Source organism: Polypterus senegalus, chromosome 3, assembly GCF_016835505.1.
Source record: "Polypterus senegalus isolate Bchr_013 chromosome 3, ASM1683550v1, whole genome shotgun sequence".
Classification (NCBI taxonomy): domain Eukaryota; kingdom Metazoa; phylum Chordata; class Cladistia; order Polypteriformes; family Polypteridae; genus Polypterus; species Polypterus senegalus.
Genome location: NC_053156.1, coordinates 44,175,341 through 44,192,947, shown reverse-complemented (window position 1 = coordinate 44,192,947; position 17,607 = coordinate 44,175,341). Strand labels below are relative to the sequence as shown.

The following is a 17,607-nucleotide window of genomic DNA, read 5'->3' as shown; positions in this document are numbered from 1 at the left end:
CAAACCTGCACTTGCTCTTCTTACGCCCAAGCAAATCAGGCCTTTTACCCCATGGCTGGCAGCTGGCACTAGTCTCATAGAAAAATATGGTGGACTTAAAGTGCAAACAATAGTTCAGAAAAGGTGTCAAGATGCGATGTGCAAAAAATGTGACATTAGCACAGTAGGTCCCTATACTGGGATGTATAGGAGGTTTAGTATCAGTGTTTTAGTGAGTAATAACGGTGTTCATGTCCACCACTGTTAAGGCTTTTTATTGCTGTGATGTGCAGAAGCTAAAGTACCATTAATTTAGTGCACCTAAGAATAGAATATTCACAAAAATCAGACAAGCCAAATATCAGACTACATTTCAGCAGCGTCCAATCTGAAGTGCGAAATATCCTTACAACTGCCAATCCAATTCATTTTCCACTTCCAAACTACAGTGGTGCTTGAAAGTTTGTGAACCCTTTCGAATTTTCTATATTTCTGCATAAATATGACCTAAAACATCATCAGATTTTCACTCAAGTCCTAAAAGTAGATAAAGAGAAAAAACAGTTAAACAAATGAGACATTTATTGAGGAAAATCATCGAATATTACATATTTGTGAGTGGCAAAAGTATGTGAATCTCTAGGATGATCAGTTACTTTAAAGGTGAAATTCGAGTCCGGTGTTTTCAATCAATGGGATGACAATCAGGTGTGAGTTGGCACCCTATGTTATTTAAAGAACAGGAATCTGTCAAAGTCTGCTCTTCACAACACATGTTTGTGGAAGTGTATCATGGCACGAACAAAGGAGATTTATGAGGACCTCAGAAAAAGAGTTGTTGATGCTCATCAGGCTGGAAAAGGTTACAAAACCATCTCTAAAGAGTTTGGACTCCACCAATCCACAGTCAGACAGATTGTGTACAAATGGAGGAAATTCAAGACCATTGTTACCCTCCCCGGGAGTGGTCAACCAGCAAAGATCACTTCAAGAGCAAGGCATGTAATAGTCGGCAAGGTCACAAAGGACCCCAGAGTAACTTCTAAGTAACTGAAGGCCTCACTCACATTGGCTAATGTTCATGTTCATCAGTCCACCATCAGGAGAACACTGAACAACAATGGCATGCATGGCAGGGTTGCAAGGAGAAAGCCACTGCTCTCCAAAAAAAACATTGCTGCTCGTCTGCAGTTTGCCAAAGATCACGTGGACAAACCAGAAGGCTATTGGAAGAACGTTTTGTGGACGGATGAGACCAAAATAGAACTATTTGGTTTAAATGAAAAACGTTATGTTTGGAGAAAGGAAAACACAGCATTCCAGCATAAGAACCTTATCCCATCTGTGAAACATGGTGGTGGTAGTATCATGGTTTGGGTCTGTTTTGCTGCATCTGGGCGAGGACGGCTTGCCTTCACTGATGGAACAATGAATTTTGAATTACATCAGAGAATTATAAAGGAAAATGGCAGGACATCTGTCCATAAACTGAATCTCAAGAGAAGGTGAGTCATGCAGCAAGACAACGACCCTAAGCACACAAGTCGTTCTACCAAAGAATGGTATGAAATGAATGTTTTGGAATGGCCAAGTCAAAGTCCTGACCTCAATCCAATCGAAATGTTGTGGAAGGACCTGAAGCGAGCAGTTCATGTGAGGAAACCCACCAACATCCCAGAGTTGAAGCTGTTCTGTACGGAGGAATGGGCTAAAATTCCTCCAAGCTGGTGTGCAGGAATGATCAAAAGTTACCAGAAATGTTTAGTTGCACTTCTTGCTGCAAAGGGGGGTCACACCAGATACTGAAAGCAAAGGTTCACATACTTTTGCCACTCACAAATATGTAATATTCAATCATTTTCCTTAATAAATAAATGACCAAGTATAATATTTTTGTCTCATTTGTTTAACTGGTTTCTCTTTATCTACTTTTAGGATTTGAGTGAAAAATCTGCTGATGTTTTAGGTCATATTTATGCAGAAATACAGAAAATTCTAAAGGGTTCAAAAAAATTTCAAGCACAACTGTATATGTATATCTATATTATATATATAAAAAATCCAATGTCTGTCTTTCTGTATGTCTGTCCTATTTTCATGAGAGAACTACTTAAAGGATTTAGATTAGGTTTTTTTTTTTATAATTTTCTTGAACATTCTGTATGATTCTGCGACTTCTCTCATTGCGCTAAGTATCATAGTTGGCTTGCGGTACCAATTTATTTGTGCAAATAAGAGAGAGAGGCTGCGGGCAGAGGGGAAGGGGCCAGGGCCCTCCTCACTCACGTGCCAGCCTTTGTTCTAGTCAGTCTGCCTCTCGCCACGTATTGGAGCGTACCTTGCCTCTGCTTAGTTAGCAATACCTGTTTGTTCAAAATGAATTCTCATCTAGAGATTGTTAAGGTGTATTTGACGTTTTTGAGCGGGAGAGATCAGAGCTATGTGTGTTTTAGAGGGTAGCTGCTGATTGCTAGAGATATCACGGCCACGTGCTTTTCTCCCCATGCGGGGGATGCTTTCCCATCAGAGCTGAACAGTGGCAACAGTTCACGTTGGAGCGTACCTACCTTCCACTTGACTAGAATTACATTTCTTTTTATTTGTGTATTGATTTTTAAACTTTGTCCTGTTTCACTACTATGTGGGCAGAGCCATGGGGGACAGCTAGTATATTATAAAGGAAAACAACTAAACTGCCCTTTCCAACGCAGGCTTGTCTGAAGGGAGACGACAGCAGAAATTTCCAAGTCATGGCTTTCCTCATTGAGATCTGAGGGGGTGGGGTGGCGCATAGTAATTCGGGGTTAGGGTCTGAGGAGACAACTCTTTACTTTTGAGTTAGTGCTGAAGAACAGTAGGGGAAATCAAGAAAGGATCATGACCAGTGGACTGTACACTTTAGCTGTCCTATGTGGACAAAATAGCAAAGGCAGAACCTCCTTTGGCAGAGGAACTTCAATGACCTCACTCTAGCATTCATGTATAGAGTCAGATTGGCCAGGGTTTAAAAAGTACTCCAAGAATTCAGCTCAGCTACAACATGAGGAGAACATATGGACACCTCGTGAGAAAAGAATGCTTAGAGGAGGGGACATGAAGGAGAAAATTACCAGGAGATGAAAGAAACAAAACTGAAGTACAAATAATCTTAGTCTTAAAGTGAGCAGTGGACAGACAACTAAAACAAAAATGGAAAGATTGGCTTGACAATTGAAACATGAAACACTAAACTAAAGTTGTACTCAGAATGACATTGTCCCTAACAATAATATTTGATGTTAACTTTATTGTGATTCCAAAAGCTCAGATGCTCTCCACTCTGCACCACCATCCTCAATCAGTGGGATGCAATTAGACCAACTGTCACATGACGTGCTTGTCATGTGACTGGTAATGAGTACCATTTCTACAAACAACATTTCTGATTGCTACAGAAATGGCACCATAACGAAGTCGCCGTTAGAATGATAGAAATTACACACAACTAGAAAAGTAAGTCTAAAAGGTCCAAATATGGATTGAACTGAATATTAGGAGGTCAATGCTCATGATTTATAACATGAATAGCGACACAAAGCCACTGAAAAGCATGTCAGCTGAGAAGTGTAGCCTGTGTTAAGACCCTCCACAATGTGCTTGATCAGGCTGAAGGCTGTAGCTAGCCATCTCAAGGACTAGTTGACAAGTGCATATTGGATACTTGACCCATCTACAAGGTGTAAAGCCTTAGCAGATGCCCCCATGAACCTATCTGATGAAGTTCACCATTATTGCCTTCAAACGTCAGCATGGTGTGCCATTGTAAAGGTTTCTTTTTGCACGGACAGTCATCCCATTGTGCACTGCCCACCACACCCACTGGTCTCCCGAGACATGAACACTGACTCTCATTCCACACTGAAACCAGAATAGGTGCATCTTAGCAAAAGGAGAACTCCACGGCCTTTAAGTGACTAAGTGGGCATCTGACTGCAAAGGGGGCTTTCCTCTGCCATCTGAGGTCTGCTTTGCCACGTCTCCCTCTCGCTTTCAATCAGTGCACCAGAAATGGTGCTTACGATCCCCCAGCTTTTGACACAACCTTCTCAGTCCTGCAGGTAGGACCACTAAGGCTTTGACCTTCTCACTTGCACCGTTTCCCTTTGTGTTTACACATTTAGATTTGATTCAAACTGACTTGCAGTCCAGAAGTCCCCAGGGGACAGGTAGTTGAAACAATTCCCTCAGAATCTCATGGGAAGACCTCAGTGGGTATTAAACTGGCAGTCTCAAGGCTTACTGGCCAAAGTATCAGCCACACCGCAGGCAGGTTCCCTGTATACAGTACGTACAGTTGACTGGCACCCTCCACAACTCATCCTGCAGTTTGTATCGATCTGTGATTCTTCTTTGTCCGAGGCTATGGTCCCAACATCTTGCCAATTGCATTTTAAAACTGTTCACTTCAACGAGTGACACTTCAGTCTCTCTTCTTGCTGCATTTTCCTGTTGACTACAGCAGCACTAACACATACGATGGTCTTGTACTCTAAAGCACTTTATGGGAGAAGGTGCTAAATACAAAACAGCCAGACAGACGATAGATTCAAAGAGGAGGTATTTGTACCACTGAATTGTTTTCTGACTTAGTGATGCACCACAACAGTTTTGAGGTGTGAAGGGGTTTTCTAGTTGACCTGTCCTAAAGCTGCTGCAAAGCTTCTGAAGCCGTTCAAGGGAAACTCCACTTGAAAATTACATTTTTATATGTTACTCATCCAATATACTTTCTAGTGATAGTTGAGAAAAACCTTTAATCTCATGATACCATGCAGAATGGAGCTAGAATATCTTCTGACGGAACAGAAGTCTATGCTGACCAATTGATTGATTGATTGAGTGATTGATAGAACTTTATTTGTCCCCAGGGGGAAATTTGAGGTTTTGCAGTAGCTTCTTAAATAAATAAATACATACTGTACATAGGTAGATAAGTAAGTAATTAAATAAATAAATATGCATACACACTTTGGTCTGAACACACACCAGAATGACTCAAAAGCAAGAAAATCAAAAAGAAAGAAAAGTTCTGACTTGACTGTCCCAGTCCCAGTGAAGCATTATGGAGGCACATTGCTGTTGGTATAAAGGAGCCTCCATAGCGTTTCTTGACACACTTCTGTGAATGATTTGTTGGCTGAGTAGCTAACACTCACAAAAATCCATGAAAAGAATCTCACGGTGCTTGTGTCTCATAATCCACACATCAAGCCATCCAGCTGTAGACTCCCAACATCCCAAACACGTGTATTTTACTAAAATATTGTTAAATAAGTCACTTCCGGAAACTGAACGAGAAGCACTCAGATGCACCCGAGCATTTGAATTGAAGACCTGCCTCCATAGCTCATTCATTGGTCACAAGTCCTGCCCGGTAGTAGATTATTGATCGGCTAACACTGCGCTTCACAAGATGTCGGCAATGCAAAGTTCACTGAGAGATGAATACAGCTAAAGATTAAAAGTTAAAGAAAAGCAAGTGAAGACATTATCAGGAAGAGAATATGCCTGAGAGTGTGTGTATCTGAGATACTTCCACAAGCAGAAGGTCAAACTACCTTTGAGGTTTCCCGACCTGCTGCTGAATAATCCCAATGGGCTCCGGGTGTGGATATGAATAGAAATGTAGCGACGGGAGACGGGAATACAATTCATATACCTGAGCGTGGCTAAGTGCATTCCATGTTAGTTCATCAGTCCATGTTAGACAGTGTGGTGTAGTGGTTAAGGCTTTAGATTTCAAACCCTGAGGTTGTGGGTTCAAATCCTGATGCTTTGTGACACTGAACAAGTCAATTGAGCTGCCTGTACTTCAAGTGAAAAACCCAAAGAAATGTACCCATAAATGTTGCAAGTCACCTTGGATAAAAGCATCAGCCAAATAAGTAAATGGAAATGTTAGTTCACGAGAGAGGCTCATTTAATGATATTTTAGTAAAAATACATGGGTTTGGGACATATGACAGGGCGACCTGACATGTGGATTATGTGACCCGAGTAACGGCAGATTTCTTCATGGACAGTCTTGGCATTGTTTGCTGTTGTCCAACACTGGTCACCATATTTTCCTGTTCTACCAGAAATTTTGATATTTCCATTCTTCATGAAAACTTGACATTTTTTCTCACCCATTACTACAAACTACAAGGGGTAAGTAACGTATAAAAAAAAATATTTTTTTTGAATTGTGTATTCCTTTAAAGATGGGAAATTAATTTTGTAAACCATTACCATGTTTTGATTCTTTAGAAGAATCTTCATGCTTTGTCTGTAGCTGTTTATGTCATTTCCGGACTATACCAGCAGCATGGACCACCCCACATTACGCCCAATGGAGGCCGTGACACACAGACAACAGAGACACAATCTGCACTCTGACAGGTTCTGGGCTGGTATTCGAATCCGCGCCTCCAGAACTGTGAGGCTGCAGCACTAATCAATGGGTCTCCCATTAGTAGAATACATAAGAAGCCATCTAATTAATCTCTGATCAATTTCATGCTCATTTTTCTGCAACAGTGTTGTACGCTAATGGAGAGGTCGAACACAAATCTGCACAATTTTCTAATTATCCACTGTTTTAATCATCTTGTTGGGATAATGAAACACTGGCGTTAGGTCCAGAAAAATTCAAATATACGACTTCCTGACTATATTAGAAACAGGTAGTGTGGCTTAGTGGCTAAATTGCCAGATTACATTGCACAAGGATGCAGATTTGCATTTGGGATCCTAACTGACTCCCTTTACCTGGCGGGGCGCCATTTAAAGAAACAGACATCTAATGTACCAGACATTGGAAGAGTAGAACATGAGAATAATTGTGTGGTTTGTAAGTGGCTTTCAATAAAGGTCTCAGCTAAGTAAAGAAATGAATTACGGCATAAGGTTAAAGCGGGCTGTAAAGCATCAAGATTTTTACTAAGTACTGTAATGTATGGGCTTAGGAAATGAATGGATGGACCATGGACTTTTGTTTATTTTGATTGGTGAAGCAAAGCTGCTCAGTGTGACCCTGAGTGAATGATGTCACCTGCTAGTGATGGCATCACTGAAAGTGATTTGTAAATCACTCGAAATAATTAAATGTCTGCGGTGGGTTGGCACCCTGCCCTGGATTGGTTCCTGCCTTGTGCCCTGTGTTGGCTGGGATTGGCTCCAGCAGACCCCCGTGACCCTGTGTTCGCATTCAGCGGGTTAGAAAATGGATGGATGGATAATTAAATGTAACACATGAAAAGAAAAACTCTGTGCAAATATTAAATGATTATACAGTAGGTAAAGAAGACAAGCAAATGAATGGGCACTAAAACAATAGAGCGCTGAAAAAGTTAACAACTGTACGCCCTGAAAAAGGAAGATAAGGTTTGGAAAACTCAGCCTAAATGTCTCATTTTCTAGATGTTTGCTGATGCAGCACAATTCCTTTGTTTCAAGTGCTTGATATATGCTTACTTGAGATTTACTGTACGCACCAAAAAGGGCACAGATATGCTTGGATGTGCAGAAATAACGCATGGAGTTTCAGTACTGAGAGACAAAATAACATCGCAGCTCAGATGTTCAACTCCTACTATTAAAATCACACCGTACATACATCACATATTCAAGAAGGAATAAAGAGGAATGGATGGGTATGAGCTACGAGATATGGCCGAGTTGGGGGAAAGAGGAACCACAGAAAATATTAGGGTCCAATATGAGGAGCCCCTGTAGTTTGTTTATATTTCCTGCTATCAAGTCTACTGAAAGAAAAGACGGCAATCACGACCAGGCATTGTTTCATGGCTGCGTTTCTTTGAAGTGATGCTTGAAGTCCTGTTTTACGTCATGCTGCTTGGGAACAATTTATTGGAAATGATTAAGCTTAGTATTTTTTTTAACCTTGCCTTCTGTTTTTAAGATAGTCCATATATTATATTATATTATATTATATTATATTATATTATATTATATTATATTATATTATATTATATTATAATAAAGATTTATTAATCGGTTAAGTATTTATATATTCCAAACCTTTCCTTTCACAGTCCAGAAACATGTTATTAGTTGAAATACTGACTTGAAAATCACTCAGTTCCAATAACTCAGAGGGGCGCAAATGCCACTGTTGATACTGGGATAAACTGCTATCCTCGCGTCCTTGCAATGGTAAATGACTGGTTTACAGCAGTCCACCAGTTTCCCTCCTGGTACCTTCCAAACATGCTTCTCCCACACTCGCTTTGCAGTTTATATCCCAAGCGGTTATTTGGCTTTACTTCTTGCAGGTCTCGTATGAAACGGGCTGCCTCTGACGGCTCATCCCAGGTTCGGCCGGTCACGTCCTGCGTGCGTACATTTGTCACGTCTTTACCTGGCGCAGTCGCCCACTGAATGCCAGATCGCATCCGGTTCGCTTTACTGGGCAGCTGCGCGTACTGCAGGCGCCTCCCGCGAAGTCACCAAAAGGCTGTCAGAAAGGCGACTTTGCTGCGCATCACCTGCCCGCGAATCTCTGCAATTAGCTTCGGCAGAAACAATCGCGACCAGCTCCGCATTCTGAACTGTTTTTTCTGACCATCCCTTAAACCCTAACAAAAGGCAATAACGGGTCGTCTGCCAACCCCATTATTCCAATCTGCAGAAGGGGGTTCGTCTAGCTGAAACTGCAAAACAATTTTCTTTACGAGAAGGGCAGAGCACTTACCTTGCATCCGAACATCAATGACAGGGTCCGGTTACTGCAGACAACCTTACACTGGCACATAACCGGCGAGAAGCACTTTATATTTTTGAAAGGGGGTGACATCACACTTAGCCCCATAGAAAGAGACGTTTAAAAGAAAAAAAAAATAAACAAAAAGGAAACACCGGCACAAAATCCGATTGGCTGCTGAGAAGCAGTGGTTCAGAGTACCCCTTCAGTTTCCGCTTGTTCTGTCCTTTTATCTCCTTACACTTTTCCACAGCCTGGCTCTTTTACGCTCGCACTCGTCAGTTACGATGCGCGCACTCGCGCCCAGTCGGACTTAGGAGTCCCACAGCCAATCAGCCCCGGTGCTCTCTTACTACGGCTCCATAATCTACCGTACACGGCACAAGAGAAGCGCACGACAATATTGTACGCAGGACTTACAAACTGGCATAGGACTAAATTACAATCCATTTTTAAAATATAAAATGAAATGTGCAGAACTGTTCACCCTGTAGAACCTGTTCCAGCAGTAACGGGCACTATTTCTGGATGGGAAGCCGGACTCTTAACAAGAACACCCACATTCACTTACACCGGTCCACTTTATACACAACAGTCAAGCAAACTGCATGTTTTTGGAAAGTGGGAAGAATCTAGATTATTGACGGTAAGGCTCGAACATCAGTTAAGCAATCTTTATTGTATATATCGCCTTGAGTAGAGCGTAGTGTTTTATAGCGCAAAAAGGAAAATTCGGAATCGTTCAATACCTAGAAAATTAGAACGAAAAAAGCATTAGGTTGAAAATATATCAGTTCATTAAATAGTCACTTGGAGAATAAAGTGATACGCATAGGAGATTTAAATGGAGAAAAGAAAAATGTAACTTGATAAATGGGTTCGTGTAATAGTAAAATGGCTGGCAACAGAAAATGTCCAATGTCTGGCAGCGCAGCAGCACTCTTAAAATACTGGGGCTACACTCTTAACAATAAAGGTGCCAGGACGTTTCTTCAGAACGAACTATTTTTGCTTCCCAAAAGATCCAACCGCACAAAAATACATTTTATTTATTTATATCTGTAACAGTCCTCATAGAGTGAATAACCGATGAATAGATGGTAGCCTAACAGATATGTGAAGTACCAGTCGGTCACGATGTGGAAAGGATTCTCGCTGCACACATCCAATAACACAGGCTAATAATACGTTTTCTTAATTTGTTAGTTTCCTGCAGCCTACCAAACATAAAAAATCTTTTGTTTCTACATGTCAGGAAGTTTTTTAAAGCACAAAGAATCAACTTGATATGCAAAGAATCCTTTGCAGAATGAAATGGTGCTTTGTCAAGAAATGGTTTCTATGGCACGACCCAGTAATAAACCATATAGCGCCATGTAGCTCCACTGCTTGACAAAGAAGCTTTTCATTCTGGAATTTATTTTTTGTAAATGAAATCGACTCTTTGGGTTTTGAAAACGTTTCTTATATGTGGACAAAACAGAAATAATTAATTTATAGCAGGCTACTAGCAGGAACAGTTCAGGAAAACTTCAATTTGGATTTTCTTTTAAAAGAAATCTTTTAAAATCAAGAACTCATTGGTGTTTCATAAATGTGTTACTGTCTAATTACTGTCTGGATTCTGTTACGGGTCTAAAGTTCTTTCTGGAAGCTTCATGCGGATGGGTCTTTGGCACTCTGCCGCCTTTATTTTTAAGAGTGCGCAAAGTAAGTGTGAGAGGTGTTGGAAGAAAACGATCTGTAAATTACAATTGCAAGATAATACAATACAACCTGTCTGATGTGTTCATTTAGGGTGGTCCATTGAAGAATGCGTACATGGGGAACATCTCAGCGTACCTCATCATTCAAAATTTCTACTCACAAGTAAACTAAACGATGCAAATGATACAAGAGCAAAATGAAATTAGACGTACCTGTCCAATCGCTGCCTTAGGAGACCTGGGTTCGCTTCCCGTGTCCTCCCTGCGTGGAGTTTGCATGTTCTCCCCGTGTCTGCGTGGGTTTCCTCCGGGCGCTCCGGTTTCCTCCCACAGTCCAAAGACATGCAGGTTAGGTGCATTGGCGATCCTAGTGTGTGTGCTTGGTGTGTGTGTACAGTATACCTTGCGGTGGGCTGGCGCCCTGTTCAGTGGTGGTTTGTTCCTCCCTTGCGCCCAGTGTTCGCTGGGATTGGCTTCAGCAGATCCCCGTGACCCTGTAGTCAGGATATAGCCGGTTGGATAATGGATGGATGGATGTGCAATCCTAATTCAAGAGATTATTTAACGGTAATTCTAAATTAGTGGTGTAAATTGATCCTACCGGCCAATGGGTGAAACATTAAGTACCAGCACGGGACAGCAGGGGCGGCACGGTGGCGCAGTGGTAGCGCTGCTGCCTCGCAGTTAGGTTCGCTTCCCGGGTCCTCCCTGCGTGGAGTTTGCATGTTCTCCCCGTGTCTGCGTGGGTTTCCTCCGGGCGCTCCGGTTTCCACCCACAATCCAAAGACATGCAGGTTAGGTGGATTGGCGATTCTAAATTGGCCCGTGGGTGTGTTTGTGTGTGTCCTGCGGTGGGTTGGCACCCTGCCCAGGAGTGGTTCCTGCCTTGTTGGCTGGGATTGGCTCCAGCAGACCCCCGTGACCCTATTCGGATTCAGCGGGTTAGACAATGGACGGGACAGCAGTGCATGGTAGGGGCCATTCACCCAACCACACTCCTGTACTCAAATGCCCCTTGAGCTCACCTGCACATCGAGAAACTCGGAGAGAACGTGCAGACACCGCATTGACAGAATCACACGGAGGGCGCACACAAGTGCCACGGCTCTGCTGCCCCACAATCGATTCATGCCCGCTTTAATAACTGTGCCGTTCTACATTTACTTATCTGATTAACGATCACACGTTGCTAGCTAACTCAGCTCAATTTTTCATTCTGCTGGTTCTTCACACTTCTTCGCACAAAGGTTCATTGGAGTCTAACACAAAAATCACCGAGTCGAAGAGAATACCCCGCTAACTCCTAAATGACGCTTGAATGACAGTTTTATCATCTATGCCACCCTGCCGTCCCCATCAGTCAGTGTACGATTTCTGATGTCCCTACAATTCTGCCAAGGCTTCAGTCTGAAGCTTTTTACTCTTCTCATCCAGATAGTGAAGCTCCACCATCTGTTTAGTCCATTCGTACGTTAACACACAAGTCCTTCATACACGCTGTTACTGTATACTCCTGATTTGATCTCATCGACATGTTTCTTTGCGGCTTTCCCTTATTGTCTTTCATTTAAAGCTCGATGGCCGAAGGTTTCACTTAACTTATTTTGCCTTGGGGTTTTGAATGTGGCTATGAAGAGGCAGCATGGTGGCGCAGTGCATTGACTCTGCCGCCTCACTGATACACCTTCCTATAATCTGTCGTTGTCTGTGTGTTTGCCAAGGACTTGATCACTGACCCCGGGCAGGTTAGACTGTTAGGTTAATCACTGAGTCCGAATTGGTAGGTGTGTGTGTAAGAGAGTGCCCTAAACACTCTGAAAAACAAAGGTGCCAAGGTTCTTCAGAGCAATGCCATGGGTGGGGGAAACATTTTTTTTTTGTTCCCTAAAAAACCCTTTACTTAGATCCATAATGGACTCCATAAATAACTATAAATACTGTACATTTGTGAAATACGAATGTGTTCCTAACTTTATAAGGACTCTTGGTGCAAACAGTGGCTGAGTTAAGGATGTCTTGATCGGTTGTATGAATACACATTAAAGAGTTCTGTTTTGTCCACAAATTAGGAACCTTTTCAAAGTCCAAAGAACCAATTTCATATGCAAAGAACCCTTGCCGGAATGAAACGGCTCTTTTATAAACGGTCATACAAGGAACCACACAACCCAGGAAAGTTTCATTTGAGAGTGAAATGGACCACCGAGAACCACTTTAACATTAAATGATGTCCTGGTATCTTCTGCCCGCACATAACACATACTTTCTCACTTACAGTCGCGTGTGCATGTTTCACCATTATACCCTGTCTTTTTTATTAACAGAATAAAAATCAAGGTCGATAGTCTTCGACGTTGTAAAATCCTCATCCGTTTACTGAACACGAGGCGGGATGAAGGAAGCCAGAGCTTATCCCGATGACATTGGGGGCAAACGTTTAAAGAACCCTGTATGGGGTGTTGGGATTAAACCTTATAAAGTAATTGGAAAAATCTAATTGTGCATGACATTTCCGGAGCCACTTGCCTGACATTACGTTTAATCCGACTCTTGAAATAATCCCTCACGGTGCGCATTTGCACTGTAGGAATAATCATACCCTGTGCCAGGAATGCCTACAAGGAAAACATTACAAATCACTCGAGCACTTTAATTCTTAATTGATCACTCATATAAATGGGATGCCCGTTACTTATGCATATTAAAACACGAGCCGCTACAGTACATTTGACGCTCGCCGGCAGGTTGCGTAGGCTACTTTCTTGCAATTTAACAATAAAATGAATAGCGAATACTATAAAAGTTAAACGATCGCGTTTTCAGGCATAAAATAACAATTGATTTAAATACGGCTAGTGTAGAATATTAACTCGATGAACTTCACACAGCTACACAATTCTAAAATCAGACCACGTCTCCTATCTTCTGCTCCCGAAGCGTCAGCCGGTTCTCCAGGTCGCGGCTATATGTTTCGAGGATTAAGACTGGCACCTATTGAGGGGGGTCCTGTTACCCGACCGTCAGGCATCTGAACCCCAACTTCAGAGTTACAGGCACGGACACTCAATCCACCGCGGTTCCCGGTCAAAACGGCAAGAAACAGTCTTGAGCGAACTGTAAAGGGCTATGATTGGATGTTGAGCTACTGGAGAGACTGAGCTGTACTGGCGTGGCGACCGAATTACATCAACGTTGCAAAAAAGATCGAATGCACGCGACCCTGTACACACAAGTATACATACTGTATAGTCTTACAGCTGTTCAAAAACAACCTTAAAGAGAAAATGATTGTAGAAACAAAATGAAGTAAAATATATCGAAGTTATACCAATGAAATCCGCTACTGAATAAGATCAAATCAAGCGTCAGTTTACGTCCAGGGGTACAACTGTACTGCCACACACGCTTTTGGGATCGGCGGGGGCTGCACGTGACCTTGAATTGGATTAACTTAATAATAATAATAATAATAATAATAATAATAATAATAATAATAAGAAGAAGAAGAAGAAGAAGAAGAAGAAGAAGAAGAAGAAGACATTTAGGCGCTATTTAAAATGTATTATTATTATTTTATTTTTTTTTATATAGCGCCTTCCCATGGTTTGTGAATATTACAGTAGAACTTTCAAGAGTTGCTGTTTGCTTTATGAGAATGAAGAACATATGCACAAATATTTGTGACGTTCTAGGTAAGTTTTTTTCAGTGTTAATTTTTTGTTTAGGAATTTGACTTTAATTCTGCATTAGAAAAAAAAACATCATTTTAAGTTGGTCAGGTGTTTTAAAATTTTAAAGTTCTTTTTTATGGTAAACTTTCATCTTGCACTCCTATTTACGCATCATTCCGTCAAAGGCTGGCTTTAAACACAAAATATCCCAGGTTACAATAACGGGCGCTAGAACAGTATTGCAAAAACATTAGTAGGAACAGTCTATATTAAATGGCAAGAGGCCTTGACCTCATTCTGTTTGTTGTCTTAATTTTTTTTTTTGTCAAAAATATTTTTGCAAGAAGCCTAAAGTAAAATAATATTAAAAATAAAATAGAAACGTATATGGCAATACAGTAAGTATAATTAATATTGCCTTAGTGTAAAACTTTGTAACAATCTGTAATACACAATATCTGAAGAAGATATTTAGGAAAAAGTTTTTATTTTTTTACCTCATGAAATTTTTCAATAAAATTTCATTATAGACATTTTTTGTAAATACTCTGTCTGAGTTTGGCAACAGTTTGCCTTGTTCAGGACCATCTACAACGTTGACAACAACATCTGTTTGCTCCTACCTTTCTTTTGTTGATGATTACTTGCTGAGCTGACCGTTCTTCCAGGAGATGTTGCTTATACACGATTTGAGTGTCTGTGTCTTTTGTTCTTTTTTTTGGGTGGCATGTTGTTAGTAGATAGTTAGTAAACATACGCGGGGCAGTATGTGTGGCGTCTCCCCAGCAACGGATTTTATGTGCACGGCCGCGACTACCCAATCAGCAGTCTCCCCAGCAATGCTGTCCTTTATTTGCTTATCACGCGCGGCCGTGGCTACGCCATTCACTGTGTGCCCAGCTTTCAGTGTGTGTGCATCCACAGTGCCGTGCAGATCGCGCCGAGCCCCGCGCATGCGCACTTCACCAGAAGACACACAGACACCTGGACGCACACAGGGGTTTTATTAAAGAGGATTATCATCACCATTCTCAGAGAGGATAGGGGCAGAGACGTTTAGGATGCACACTCACAGCCCCTACATGACCTGCTGTGTCAACTTTGTACGTTCTCCTTACATCCACATTGCATTTCTCCAATGTCCACTGCCCTTCCAAAGCCACATTGTTAAGTTTTACACTTCCCTTTAAAATGGCCCAGCTGAGAGAGTCCACAAATGTGTGACTGGAAGTGAACTGGTGCTTTAACCACAGTTGAAAATTACCAGTATAAGACTTCATATAACCCCATCCTAGAAAAGTGAGACGGATGATGTTAAGATAACAAGCCACCACAAGTCCACAAGCAAGGGCTCCACATAAGAACCGATTCAGGAAAGAAATGGACGACAATACTCATGGCTTGAAAGACAAAGGTTGACAAATAAACTTTGGACACTGCTACTTTAGAACACTTGTGACAAGAATGGGCCTTTCAGCTCGCCAAGCTCTCCCATCCTATTCACGTAGAGGGTGTAAAATTAGATCAAGTTGAGATTGGTCTTTTTCACACACTACTTGGTAATTTATTCCATGTTTCTGTGGTTCTTTGTGTGAAGAAGAAAAACAAAAACCTTTCTCTCATTACATTGCAGAATTTATTTTAAAGTAACAGTTTTATCCACTGCACTAATTGTCTTCATACATTTTCAATCCTGTCATCTCTTAATTTCCATTTGCTGACAATTCCTTCAGATCAGTTAAAAACCAAGCAGGGGCTCGCTAACCTGGAAGATGGAGGAATTTGGACGAAGCGCAGGACTGGCCTCCGACTTTATGATCTGAGACGTGTCACAACTGAAGGTTTCTGCTCTAAAATATTGAACTACTAACAGACATGCTTTTTAAAGTAATTAAATAGTAAGCTTGTGACCTTTGGCTAAAATTATGAAACAAATCAGGGGAATGTAGTTAAGAAGATAATGGCATAAGCAAATGTGCTTTTTATATATTTTATGTTAAATTATAAGGATATAAGGAAAAGAGAACAGATGGAGATAATTACAGAATTAGCCCAGGACAGAATGCCCTTTTTAAAAGGTAAAGGCAGTTAGAAACAGAAACAAAGTTTTAAGGCATTTGCTTCTAAAAAGCTGGAGGATTTGTAAAGTCATTATTTTATTTTTAGAAGACAAAGCAGCCAGAGAAGGCTGTCAGTGTCGGTGCCACTGGATTGTAGTATGCGTCTTTCCTCTTTCAGCTGTATTACTGAGGCCATGCATTAAATATAGGATAATATGTTAGATTTGAGTAGTTTGTATTTCCTTCATTTAATCTTCTTTTATTGTAATTTGTTTTGTGCTTAGCCATAACAGCACATCACGCCATCCGTAGAAAGAAGGCTGGCTATGATTTTGGATGGGAGCAAAGCTGCATGAGAAACAGGATAAAAAAGTTCTAAATCAGGGGTGTCCTGGTGAGCCGCAGTGGCTGCCGGTATTCATTCTAACCATCTTCTTAATTAGTGAACCATTTTTGCTGCTGATTAACTCATTTTGCGTTAGTTTTAGTTTGATGTGACGCAGACCCTTTAGGTATTTCTTTTTCCTTAATGAGCAGCCAAACAATAATGAAACACAAAACGAGACCAGCTAACCTGAAAATAAAGAAAGGTGAAGGTCTCTGTCATGATATCTTCTTAGGTCACCAAAACATCTTGACGGTGGTCTTACAAAAAACAGAAAATCAACAGTCTGCTGTGGCAGAATGGGAGCAGAAACAAGTCATGATATTCAATAACGGCTTTAATTAACAGCAAGAATTGGCTTCTCATTAAGAAACTGGTTGGAGTGAAATTGGCAGGAGTTTGACGGTCCAATTTAGCTGGTCATCTGTGGGCTCATTTCAAGTCTCATTTGTGTTTTGCTGCCATTTAATGAAGAGAAGAATCAACTCAGAGGCCTGAATAATTAAAACAGGGCTATTAAAATGATAGAAAAAGGAGTTAATTAGCAGTGAAAACTACTCGCTGATTAGGAATAGGGTTGGAATGAAAACCTGCAGCTACTGCGGCCCACCAGGACCAGAGCTGGACACCCCTGTTCTAGATGCTTCTATATAGACACATAGCGTGTTTGTGTTGTATATGTCCTTTTAATGCTTATGTAACTCCTTACTAAATTAAATAACATATTTAAACACAAATGCTTCCATATTGGGAATTCATTTCCTTTGATTTTCCATATGAAGAAATTTAACTTTTGCTCTAGCGATTGCTTTAGACCAGGGATGGCCTTCTCCGATCCTGGAGATCCATGGTGGTTACAGTTGCTCATTCTATCCATTTTCTTAATAAGTGACTAGTTTTTGCTACTACTTAACTTCATTTAATTTATTTGCTATTAAAGACTCCAACCTTTTAAATCAGGACTGAGCAACGTCTGTGCTGGAGGGCCAAAATGGCTTCAGGTTTTTGTTCCACCGCAGTTACTTCAATTGTTGATGAAGCACTCCTTGCTCACGTGACAGTT

At 41.2% G+C, this 17,607-nt stretch overlaps 1 protein-coding gene across 4 annotated transcripts in view; it reads right to left on the bottom strand.

The window, feature by feature from the left end:
- Nucleotides 1-17,607, bottom strand: part of LOC120525084 (disks large homolog 4) — a 593,143-nt gene that overhangs the window by 333,155 nt on the left and 242,381 nt on the right. Inside the window, exon 1 of one of the 4 annotated variants that reach the window (XM_039747070.1) lies at nucleotides 8,714-8,849. The exons of 1 other annotated variant lie outside the window; for it this stretch is intronic. In XM_039747070.1, coding sequence (XP_039603004.1) covers nucleotides 8,714-8,830 — 117 coding nt within the window. In that variant the 5' untranslated portion in view covers nucleotides 8,831-8,849. Of the gene's footprint in view, nucleotides 1-8,713; nucleotides 8,850-17,607 lie in introns of those variants that run through there. 2 more of the 4 variants (XM_039747066.1, XM_039747067.1) reach the window with 2 other exon arrangements.